Consider the following 12,446-nt stretch of genomic DNA (forward strand, 5'->3'; position numbering starts at 1 on the left):
TGGCTCTGGGGGCATGGCTTGCCTCATTTAAGGCAAGTATGGCCCCGGGATCTCCCGCCTTGGGTCACCTCAGCTGGTAAGGTTTTCCCACCTGCCCACCCTCTAAGGTTCCCCTTTCGACCTTGCTATGGACCTTGGTTGATCGCCATTAAGGGGCGTGGCAGGAAATTTTTCCACTTGGCAAATTAGCACAGGCCATTTGGTTTTTCACCTACTTCATAGCAAATCGTCACAACTCACTTGGTCTTGGCGATTAGGCATTGGTAGGGGTATTGTTATGCAGATCTGTTGGGGGGGAGGAGTGCCATCACCTCCCCCAAATATTGAAGAGTAGTCCGGTAAAGGATTCCGGGGGGCGTGGCCTCGTCCGAAGCCTATGGAGGCCAGGGTCTAAAGTGCGCCCCCGAGCGGTGACCCCGGGGGAGTCCCTAGTTGATGTGCATCAGCAGGGCTCCCCCTGCTGGTGTTAACCCTTCCCGGTCTTCAAGCAAGCAGGCTGAAGCCGGGTAGTCTGATAGGACCAATGCCTAAGCCAGTACCACTCTTTACCTGTAACCAATAAAGTTGTGGCCTAATTTCGCCCATTAACCTTAAATATCTGTGTCACGTGTCTTTATTTCTACTGGTGGGAGGTGGGAACTCGCCATGCAACTGAGGAAGCTGCATCCACTTGGGTACCAGTCCATTAAAAACAAACCTATGTAGGTGATGTCAGCAGGTTTCAGGAACTTCCTTCATTGTGAGATTTGGGGGGTGATTTGTGCATTTGTTTGGGCCCTCAGTGAGAGCCAGCATGGAGGCATGGAGTCCTGAAAGCCAGGATGCTGAGGGGTGCTGAGTGGAGAGACACTTACCGTATTTTTCGCACCATTGGACGCACCAGACAATAGGACGCACTTTGTTTTAGAGGGGGGAGAACAAGGGGGAAAAAATCTCCCCCTCTCTGCCCAGCGCCCCTTCAGTGAAGCGGCAGGAGGCGCTGCACAGAGAGGGGGAGAACTTCCCCCCTCTTGTTTTCCTGCTCTAAAACAAGGTGTCGTTTAAGGTGCGTTCAGGCGGCTACCTTGGAAGCCTGGAGAGCGAGAGGGGTCGGTGTGCACTGACCCCTCTCGCTCTCCAGGCTTCAGGTTCCTTTCGACCTGCTCTTTGGGGCTGGGGGGGGGGGAAGCCCACCACCAGCCCCAAAGAGCAGGTCAGGGAGCAGCGGAAAGGCGCAGTGGAGAGGCTCCTGCCATAGCCACGCATCACCTCTCGAGCCAGGAGAGGGTCGCGGGGGTTGCTTTAGCCCCGCAAGCGCTCTCCCGGCTGGAGAGGTGACACGCAGCTTTGGCAGGAGCCTCTAAAGCTGCGCGTCACCTCTCCAGCCAGGACAGGGTCGTGGGGTGCTTCTTTAGCCCCCCGCGCGCTCTCCCGGCTGGAGAGGTGACATGGGGCTGTAGAGGCTCCTGCCATAGCCGCGCGTCACCTCCCCAGCCGGGAGAGCGCGCGCGGGGCTAAAGCAGCCTCCCGCGACCCTCTCCCAGCTGGAGAGGTGACACGCAGCTATGGCAGGAGCCTCTATAGCAGCGCGTCACCTCCCCGGGCGGGAGAGCGCGCGCGGGGCTAAAGCAGCCTCCCGCGACCCTCTCCCAGCTGGAGAAGTGACACGCAGCTATGGCAGGAGCCTCTATAGCAGCGCGTCACCTCCCCAGCCGGGAGAGCGCGCGCGGGGCTAAAGCAGCCTCCCGCGACCCTCTCCCAGCTGGAGAGGTGACACGCAGCTATGGCAGGTGCCTCTATAGCAGCGCGTCACCTCCCCAGCCGGGAGAGCGCGCGCGGGGCTAAAGCAGCCTCCCGCGACCCTCTCCCAGCTGGAGAGGTGACACGCAGCTATGGCAGGAGCCTCTATAGCCGCGCGTCACCTCCCCAGCCGGGAGAGCGCGCGCGGGGCTAAAGCAGCCTCCCGCGACCCTCTCCCAGCTGGAGAGGTGACACGCAGCTATGGCAGGAGCCTCTATAGCAGCGCGTCACCTCCCCAGCCGGGAGAGGGTCGCGGGGTGCTTCTTTAGCCCCGCGTGCGCTCTCCCGGCTGGAGAGGTGACGTGGGGCTGTAGAGGCTCCTGCCATAGCTGCGCTTCACCTCTCCAGCCGTGAGAGGGTCGCGGGGCTACGGCGTCTTCGCTCCATAGGACGCACACACATTTCCCCTTCATTTTTGAAGGGGAAAAAGTGCGTCCTATAGAGCGAAAAATACGGTAAGCAGTAGAAGGAAATGTTATATACAGATTGATTTATTAGTAATTTGTGTTAAATGTTTTTGGTTTTTTTTGTAACATTCATTATTTTGGTTGTCTATTGTTGATTTAGTTTTCTGTACTCCACTTAGAGATGTAGAAATTATCTTAATAAATAAAATAAAAATTAAGGTTTTTCCAGTCCATTTGGAAATGTTGGGGGTTTTTGGGACTCCAGTTTTGTCTCTGCCCACCAGAACCATGCGGCCCCTGGAAGGCTGCTCAGAAAGGAATCTGGTCCTTCAGGTGGAAAAGGTTCCCCATCCCTAACACAATTCATTATTTAAACCATTAGTTGTGATAATACTGCTACATGCTACCCATCCCCCTGAGCAGTGAGGGTGTTGCTTGCTGCTGAGTTTTGATTTCATGGAGTGAGAAAACAGTGGAGACTTGTGGTGCTTTATAATATCTGGTTTATGTACAATCAGAGGTGCAGAGCACTGTGGAAGCAAGTAGACATCTATGGCAGGTAGCAAAATAACTGTTTCGGCAAGCAAGCAGCACTGGGCTTTATATTGTCAAGACCAACTCCAGCAGAAAATTCTGCCTCTGTCTGCATCTCTCTGTCTCTGTCCAAATTCATAGTTGTCACTTTCCCTCTGGGTTGGACCAATCCCCCCCTCCCTCCAGTTTTGTGAAAATAGTCTCCCTGTGGAAATGTGTGTGTTATCTTGCTATTTTCTACTGCTTTTTGGAGGTGAGAGAAAATTCCCCAAAGATTTTGGGAGGCAGTTATTGCTGATCTTACAGGTCTCCCCAGAAGGTGTGACCAAAGAGAGGCTGCAGAGAGAGCCTCACATTACTAACTGCATTTATTGGGATACCTTGGGAGCAACATAATGTGGCATCATTCAAGGGATGCAAGAAGGTGTCATTTTCCATCCCACCTTGTGTCACATGAAGCACTGTTTCCATTCCACTGTCCTTTGTTTTCTGCCAAAAACAACATTATTTGTCTCACTGTCTGCTGTGACAAAATTGCACAAATTATATTGGCATTCCACCCCATTAATTTCAATGCAAATGATGCAATCCAGTGGGGGGGGGGGAATCAATTACATATCATTTGTGGAATGAAAACAGCAGCTGGATTATTCCCATTCTGGTCATGGGATGAAGAAACCATTTCTACTCCCTTTTCCATTTTTGGTAATTTTCTCCCACATCCCTACATCAGTCCCCAAGGTGTTCCATGAAGTGTGACCTATGGGAAGCTGCAGAGAGAACATTCATTATCCCGTGAGAAGCTTTTTCAAAAGCTGAAATAGCAAGGGAGGAAAACAGAAGCCTTAGCCACCTCCTACAGTTAAGTCAGGATAACAGCATTCTCCCCCCCCCTCAAAAAATAAATAAATATGGAGGGTTTCATTGCATTCTTGTTCATTTCACAAACAGTCAAAAAAGAAATTTCAAAATGTTCGCACAGCTCTGTTTTTACAGACTGGACAGAGATGTCAGACCATTAAGGAATATTAACATTCCTTTGTTAAGTAGTTGACCAGACAAGAGTTTGTCAGGTGATATCATTCCAGTATGTGAATTCATGCTAATAAACACAGCCAAATTTCTAATAATAACATGTATTATAATGCAGTGTCCAAAATGAATTTTCTGAGCATGTGCAAATGGACACTATTCCCTACTTTTCAGACCTATATGCAAGTGAATGGTGACAATCACATTTTAGGTGACTGTCAACATTTACTTCTGAATCTTGTCAGTTTTTAGACATTTATAAAATTTGTCTGGGATTGTCACCAAATTTCAGGCATTCACTGTAGCATATGTTAAGCTGATAATGGCTGCAGAACCATCTGTTGCAGCAATGGGGAGACATAATGTAAGATTATACATTTTGGGAATCATCAGTCACAACTGAGCACCATTAAGCTTCAATAGAAGGATTTAAGTATGAGAGCAGTGGGATATAAAACTCGGGATGTGCGCTGTGTTTGGTCAAATCATGAACCAAATCAGGTCAATTTGTGTCATATACAGATCAATCTGAAGATCCTAAAAATTAGCAAGGGGCAGATTGGCTTGTTCTGAATGTATTTGCAGAGGTTTGTGCAGATCTGTAGCTCAAAATAGCCGCTCAGAAAGCCAGACAAAGAGTGTGTGCAAAATGTTGCCATAATTCACTGTGAGTATAACACAGTGCAACTAATTCTGATGCATTCTGTCCACAGGTCTTAAGCGGAGCTATACCTGTAACATCTGCAATGTCACTCTAAACTCCATAGAACAGTATCACGCGCACCTGAAGGGGTCCAAACATCAGACCAAGTGAGTAACCCTTTGTTGGTTGGCTGGCTGGCTGGGTGTGACATTTTGGTGAGTAAGTCTGAGAAAGGGGGCATAAGGGCACTGCCCCCCCATCTTCAATCAGATCTATTTTGGAAATTAGGGTTGTGCCCTTGACTTTTGAGTATGATCATAATGGAGAGACAGGCATGGAGGAAAGTTTTTGGATTGCATTCTCAAATACAGGAAACCTAAGATGGGTTTTCCTAGCAAGAGAGAGATTTAGACATTTAAAAACAGGAAAGTAGACAACTGCGCAAGTTGGCTTCCACTGCATTTAGAGATTTGAACCCAAGGGAAATCTGGGAACAAAGCAAAAGCATGCATTTTTTGAGAGTATCTCAAAACATGTTGGGAACCAATTTCCTTGTTTACCTGTCTTTTCACTTTTCCTGTAGTTCTATTTTGATCCTCTCTCTTGCGTGAGTGAGAGAGGTTTCGAACTGCTACATGGTGTAGCTCTCTTGGAATCACTTCAGAATGTAGCAGAAGGAGCCATGTACTTGGAAGCTTTCTTTCTTCATAATGCCAGGCACATGGGAGAGAAGGTTAAGGCAGAGTCTTTCTTCTTGACATGCTAACTTGTCACAGACAGAAAGGCTGTGGGGAAGGGTTGTTGCCAAAACATTAGAGCTATGTGTAAGCAGCATCTCAAAAGTTATCCACCCTGGTGGTGTCAGAGAAATCAGGAGGATCATTTCACTAAATTTCTCCAGGGGGAGAAGAGAAATACTCTAGCAGTTGCTCAGGGGTGGAGTTCACCATTTGAAAATGCCACAGCACAGCTTCTTTTTAATATAAGGTTTTCTTTTTAAGAGCACAAGCTTCATTTGTCCAGTGAGTTTCTGGGCCCAATTCAAGTCATTATTAAAGGTAAAGGGACCCCTGACCATTAGATCCAGTCGTGACTGACTCTGGGGTGGGGCACTCATCTCGCTTTATTAGCCGAGGGAGCCGGCATACAGCTTCTGGGTCATGTGGCCAGTAGGACTAAGCCGCTTCTGGCGAACCAGAGCAGCGCACGGAAATGCTGTTTACCTTCCCGCCAGAGTGGTACCTATTTATCTACTTGCACTTTGACGTGTTTTCGAACTGCTAGCTTCACCCTGTCGCGGGGATTTGAACCACCGACCTTCTGATCGGCAAGTCCTAGGCTCTGTGGTTTAACCCACAGCGCCACCCGCGTCCCAAGTCATTAGTACTTGCATGCAAACTCCAAAATAGCTTGGAATCCAGGTACCTAAAAGATTGCCTCCCCCAGTATCAACCATCTTGGACCATATGGCCGGCAGGTGAGCCCCTGTTGGCAGTCGTGTCAGTTGGGACTCAGCTATACAGCTGCAAATAAAACGTTTTAAGTGTGTTTTAAGTGCGATATATATTGTGACACTAGATGGCCTTATGGAAAATTCAATGTATTTTTTAAAAACGCTTTTTAAAAAGCATTTTCAGAATAGTTTTTATATGTGTGCAGATTCCACCTTAGTGTTGTCCGGTTGGTCTGAGCCATGAATGGGCCTTGGGGTTCTTAGTGGTCCCCTGATGATGGAACGCCCCTCATGGTGAGGTACATCTGTCCCTTCATTATTAGCATTCAGGGGCATTTATGAATGTCCTTGAGGGTTGTTCATTTGATGGCTAAAATATGCAATTTCTGGCAACCTGTTTCCAAAGATTAGGCCATTCTTAAATGTTTTTAAATGTTTTAAAGTTTTGATTTAGTTTATTTTTACTGAAATGATGATGATCCAGTGCTAAAGATTGAGTTTCCTTGGGGGAAAGAGGCAGGTCAAATGGAGGTGTGTATAAGCCCTCAGTGCTACTCTGGTTTTAATTTCAGTTGGAAATTTGGATTACAAAATACCTGGTGGAAAGCCATACATGTGCTATATACTTTTATTTGTTCATTTATTTATTTTTCTCTGTTGTTAAAACCCTGCAATTGTGCAATGATGAAATTTGGGCTCGTCCCCTAAGCTTGTTTGTGTGTACAGGTATCAGGAGATGGAAATTTCTATGGTCTGTTTGGCTCTTCATGAAAACTTAAAGAGAACTTTGAAATAACAGTTTTATGTTCCCCCCCCCTAATTTATAAAATCCCACTATTTCACTGTTTCATCAGCTGACCATTTTAAGTCAGCCCCCGTGGGTTTTTTTAGGGAGCATGAAGCAGGTGCTCCCAGCATGGCCTGGACTGCCATGGCAGGATCCTTCACCCTCCACCCCCACACCCCGGCACATGCACACACAGTGCCCGGTCTACAGATCTCACCACGGTGCTGCAGAACCTTCACACGCAGGTAGCTATGCTCCAGGTGGAGGTTCGAGCAGCCCCGGTTGCTGCCCCAGCTGCAGCCCCAGCCTGATGTGACCCCATTCAGGGGGGAGCGTGGGGCCCTTTGGGGTTTCATGAGCCAGTGCTGGCCACCTGCACAGCAGTCTGCACAGCAGACTTTCCCACCCCACGGAGTCAGGTGTGCCTGCTCTCAGGTCTGGCACTTTCCTGGGTCACTCTGTATCTTGAGGCCAATGACCCCATGTTCAGGGAGCCCAGACCGCTAAGATGACCCTGTAGAACCTCCAGCAGGGCACTCGCCCGGTTCCTGAGTACGCCACAGAGTTTTGTCAGTAGGCTGCGGACACCCTGTGGAACGAAGCTGCCTGTTGGTTCCACTTCTGCCAGGGACTTCATCCACGCCTCAAGGACGAGTTGGCGCAGGTGACCCCCCCCCCAGCAGCCCTAACAGACTTTTTCACGCCTGTCTGAGAGGGATTCTGAGCGCCGCTTGAGGGGGCCCCAGGAGCCCAGTGCTGCGGTGGGGCTTAAGGAGGAGCCTATGCAAGTAGGTACCGCCCGCTGCTCTCTCCAGCCAGGATAAGGGTCGGAGGTGGGCCTTATGCTTGTACTGCGGAGAGGGAGGCCATTTCATGGCAGGGTGCCCGGCGAAGAGGTTCGCGTCAGGAAACAACAAGCCCCGGCTGTGCTAGGAGGGGCTCAGCCGGGGCCGAGTCATTGTGCACCCCATTTCCTGCTCCCTAGCTGCATTCTTCTTCCCCAGGGGGGCAAGCTGGTCCTGGAGGCAGTGATTGACTCCGGAGCCTCTGGAGTCTTCATGGACATCAGTTTCGCCAAGAAGTACCAGGTGGTAAAAGCATCACCTGTTCCACTGGTGGGCCTGGACGGGACCCCCCACTCATTAACCATGAAACCTGTCTGCTGGCCATGTTGGTGGCACCCTGGCACCAGGAACTGTTAACATTTGAGCTGGTCCAGACCCCACATTTTCCGGTGGTCCTCGGGAGTCTCTGGTTGGTCCGGCATGACCCCGCCATTTCCTGGGCACAGCGAACGCTGTGTTTCTCATCATCTTCCTGCCACAACGTCTGTGCCCAGCCCCCCATGTTGCCTCCATCAAAGCCAGAACCCGCGCAGTCCCACTGACCGGCCCCCAGTTCTTCCACTTTGCATGGGACTGCCCCAGACGGGGCAGGGCCACTGGATGCCAGCCTAATCCTGGAGCACTACTGGGATTTGGCGGATGTATTTGAGAAGAAAGGGGCTGAGGTGTTGCCACCCCATCGGACTTACGATTGCCCTATTGACTTGCAGCCAGGAGCAGATATTCCCTTTGGCCACATTTATGCCTTGTCGGCTCCTAAGCTAGGGGCCCTTTGAGAGGAGCTAGATGGCAACCTTGCCAGGGGGTTCACTCCACGTCCCCTGCTGGGGCCGCCATCTTCTTCGTTAAAAAGAAGGGCAGTAGGCTACGTCCATGTATCTACTACTGAAAGCTGAACCAGGTTGCCATCAAGAATTGCTACTCCTTGCCATTAATTCCTGAATTGTTCGTGAGGCTGAATTGTTCGAAAGGCTGGGATGAATGGAAAACAGTGTTCCGAACCCAGTATGGCCATTTTGAGTGCCGAGTCATGCCCTTTGGACTGTGCAATGCACCGGCCACGTTCTAGCACTTTGTAAACAACGTTTTTTGTGACTTACTGGACCAGTTTGTGGTCGCGTACTTGGATGACAAATTGATATTTTCAACGTCCCCAGAGGAGCATCGCCAGCATGTCTGTCTGGTCCTGCAGCACCTTAGGTAGCACCGGCTGTATGCCAAGCTGGAAAAGTGTGTGTTCCACCAGGAGCGCATGGAGTTCCTGAGTTATATCATTTCCCCTGCTGGCCTCCAGATGGACCCCCAAAAGGTGCAGACGGTGCTGGACTGCAGCCCCCCCCCGGGAATGTAAAGGGGGTACAACGGTTCATTGGGTTTGCCAACTTCCACCGCCACAGGGGTTTTTGCATGTGGTTGCCCCCATCTGCACCCTGGTCCGGAAGGACTCCATGTTCCAGTGGAGCCAGCAGCGCAAGAGGCCTTTGAGCTCTTGAAGGAGGCTTTTACCTCTGCCCCCATCCTGGCCCATCCAGGTTAGGGTTAGGGTTAGGTTTTCACCAGGGCAAAGCTGATCCATGTGTGTTTGTCAAAGAGGAGGGGCAAAACAAACTGTATTGTTTATGTTTTGTTGATGATCTTCTGATGTTTTGGAAGAATCGGGCTTTGTACCAAAGCACCCTAGCTCAGCTGAAGGAGCACTTTGACATGAAGGGTCTTGGTGAGGTATCCAACTATCTTTCTCTGCAGGTGGAGAGGGACCAAGCAGGTAATTTTCTGGTACACCAAACACAGAAAATTGCTGATATATTAACCAGGTTGAATTTGGTTGATGCAAACCCAGCAGACACACCGATGGTGACAGGTTACCAGGTAGATAGTACTGCTGAAGCATTTTCTGACACTATGCTGTACAGATGTGTCAGAGCTGCTTCAAGATCCTAGCTCACAGAGGATCACGCTAGCCAGCGGTCATTAAGTAAAGGTCTTTATTGAATTACAGTTTCCATTCTCACGCTGCTGTCTGCAACTCTACGTCTACTAGCTAGATCGGCGAGGCTCCGTCTGAGTCTCCGCCCCGTGCGCACCAACTTAATATCCTAGCCTTGCTCCACCTTTTCCTCCTGACTGTCCTCCTCTGGGTCCCTCTACCCCCCGGGGCTTCTTCCTTCCGGGATTCTTCTGACGCTGACCCAGACCCTTCTGCCTCCTTGCGCCGGGCTTTAGGACCCGGTTCCCTTTCGGGGCTGCTCACTGCGCCGCCTTCCTCTGCATTTGAACTTGGCGCGCGCGCCCAACCTTCCACTTTCCTCTTAACCGTTTCTTCGCTTCCCGATGGAGGTGTGGCCACTCCTGACTCCTGCCCTCCCTCCTGTGGTGAGCTGCCAGCGTTTCCCTCCTGGCTCCTTTCCTCTTCCCTGCTTCCTGGCGGTGACGCTGGTCCCGATTTCCAGCTGCTCCCCCCTGAGTCTCCTCTGGCTCTATCTTCCTGGGGTGCCTCCCTAGACTCCCCCCTTGCCCTGGCCACTGGTGCTCCTTTCTGTGAATCCTCTGATTCACTGGAAAGACTGGGAGATCTCGGGTCGTCGTCATCACTCATCCTTTCCTCTGTCTCCTCCCCTTCGCTCTCTGTTTCCTCCCTTGCCCGTGCCTCTGCACCTAAACCCCTGACATCCATCCCCCCCTCGAAGCCCCCCAGTCCCCCCTCCCCTCCTTCCGGTGCTGGAGCTGGGGGCTGGTGTTGCAAAGGGACGAACGTCGGATATCGGTCGCTTCCCGTGGCAGGCCTCCAGCGGAACTCTTCCAGGTCTTCCTCTCTGCTCTCGTTGACGACAGTCACCTCCTCTTCCATCTCTGTGCCGCCGTGCTCGAAACCAGGGTCGTCCCCGAAAATGTCCATGTCCGTCTCTCCCGCACTTCCTCCAGGCGGCGTTGCTCGGCCGGAACAGTCCAGCCACTTCCTGCGGAACTGCTCCTCCGGCCTATCGTCCCACCAATACGAGGGTTCTGAGACAGATCCCGAGGGTGACCCCTCCGGGGAACGGACGTCTCGTGTTGGTTCCTCGTCCGAGTCGAACCCCCTGAACGTGCTGTCCGAAAGCGTGGGCGTGAAAAGCCAGTCGTCGAAAAAGTCTGCTGGCATAGGTCTATGTGGGAAGAGGGCATGAAACTCGTCTTTGAGCAGAGGTTCGTCTAAAGCGTAGCCCGGCACCCAGCTGTTCGCACTGGCCGGGGTGCCCTCCCTGGCGAGAAAGTATTCTACTCCCTCTTCCCCCCATCTGGAGTCCAAAATCTCCGTGACTTCGTTGATGCGCTCCTCCTGTGCCACTCCCGCGTGCCCCGTTCCTTCTCTGAGCGGACTCGGCGCCGTTCCGGGTTCCTGGAACCTGTGCGGTGCCTTGTAGGGAGTGAGCACCGATCTGTGGAACACCGGATGCATTCTGGAACCCTCCGGAAGCGCCAGCCTGAAAGCCACCGGGTTGACCTGCTCTTCGACTTGGTAGGGCCCCAGTTGTTTATGCCCTAGTTTCTTCTTGGCCAACGACCTGGCCGGCACTGCGTGGGCTGCTAACCAGACCCAGTCTCCCACGTGGAGCTCTTCGCCAACCCTTCTGTGTTTGTCCGCTTGTACCTTGTATGCGTGTTTAGCCAGCTCCAGGTGGCGCCGCAGCTGATCGTGGACTTCCTGCAGCTCCGACGCGAACGCATCTGCTGACTGCGGCTCCCCTTCTCCCCTGCATTCCAGTCCCGGAAAGGTTCTAGGGTGCCGCCCGTTGTTGGCGAAGAACGGCGTGACGCCCGTGGATACGTGCTTCGTGTTATTGTAGGCAAACTCTGCAAGCGGCAGGTAATCCACCCACGTCGCAGGCTGTTGGTTTGCATAACATCTCAGGTACTGCTGCATGATGGCATTGGCTCGCTCCGCTTGCCCGTTGGTCTGCGGGTGTCTCGCCGACGCCAGATTGATCTTGACGTTTAGGAAGCCCATCAGTTTTTGCCAGAAGTTCGAGATGAACTGCCGCCCGCGGTCGGACAGAATAGACCGTGGCAGACCGTGAACCTTGAACACGTGGTCTATGAACAGTTTGGCGGTTTGCTCCGCCGTGGCCACCTTAGCACACGGAATGAAATGCGCCATCTTGGAGAACAGGTCCACCACCACCAACACTGCCGTCTTGCCCCTTGAGCTGGGCAGATCCGTGACAAAGTCCAGAGCCACCCTTTCCCAAGGTTCGACCGGAGTTTGCAGCGGCTCCAACAGTCCAGCCGGCGGTTTGTGCACCGGCTTTGCCCTCTGGCAGGTGTCACACCTCGCTACGTAGTCTGCGACCTCCCCTCTCATTCCAGGCCACCAGAAATCCCTGGCTACTAATTCCACCGTCTTCTCCTTGCCAAAGTGCCCGGCCGTGGGTGCGTCGTGCAGCTGCTGTAGCACCTTGGCTCGAAGTTCGTCACCCGGCACGTAGATGGCCCCTTTACGGATGAGCAAGCCATCTCGTAGCTGGAAACCGTCGGCCGCTGCCTTGCCCCCTCGCACCTCTGCCATCTTCGTTTGTGCGAAGGAGTCCCCCTGCAACGCTCGCCGCACCGCCTCTAGGTCCACGGTCGCTGCGGCGCACGCCCACACTGTCGGTGCAAAGATGTGCATGGCGGCCGCTGGTGTTGCGTCCTCCAGATACTGTGGCTTGCGGGAGAGAGCGTCTGCCATGATGTTGGTGTCCCCCGGGACATACTCTATTCGGAAGTCGAAGTCCGCAAAGAACTCAGCCCAACGTATCTGCCTCTGGTTCAGGAACTGTGCCGTGCGCCAGTGTTCCAGATTCTTGTGGTCCGTGCAAACCTGCACCGTGTGCTTGGCGCCGATCAGAAAGTGCCTCCACGCCTTGAACGCTGCATGAATGGCCAGCAACTCCCTGTCCCATATGGTGTAGTTCTGCTCGGACTTGCTGAGCTTCCTGGAGTAAAACGC

General features: G+C 52.2%; 2 protein-coding genes across 5 annotated transcripts in view; both read left to right on the forward strand.

Moving 5' to 3' along the window:
- Positions 1–12,446, forward strand: part of LOC308592420 (tigger transposable element-derived protein 1-like) — a gene marked incomplete at its 5' end in the record, with an annotated part of 444,148 nt that overhangs the window by 288,811 nt on the left and 142,891 nt on the right. The window lies entirely within an intron of this gene.
- Positions 1–12,446, forward strand: part of ZMAT4 (zinc finger matrin-type 4) — a 303,658-nt gene that overhangs the window by 265,244 nt on the left and 25,968 nt on the right. For all 4 annotated transcript variants that reach the window (XM_081201037.1, XM_081201035.1, XM_081201034.1 and 1 more), the window contains one exon: positions 4,466–4,562. In XM_081201037.1, coding sequence (XP_081057163.1) covers positions 4,466–4,562 — 97 coding nt within the window. The remainder of the gene's footprint in view (positions 1–4,465; positions 4,563–12,446) is intronic.

The sequence above is a fragment of the Podarcis bocagei genome (genome assembly GCF_964188305.1).
Source record: "Podarcis bocagei genome assembly, chromosome: 7".
Classification (NCBI taxonomy): domain Eukaryota; kingdom Metazoa; phylum Chordata; class Lepidosauria; order Squamata; family Lacertidae; genus Podarcis; species Podarcis bocagei.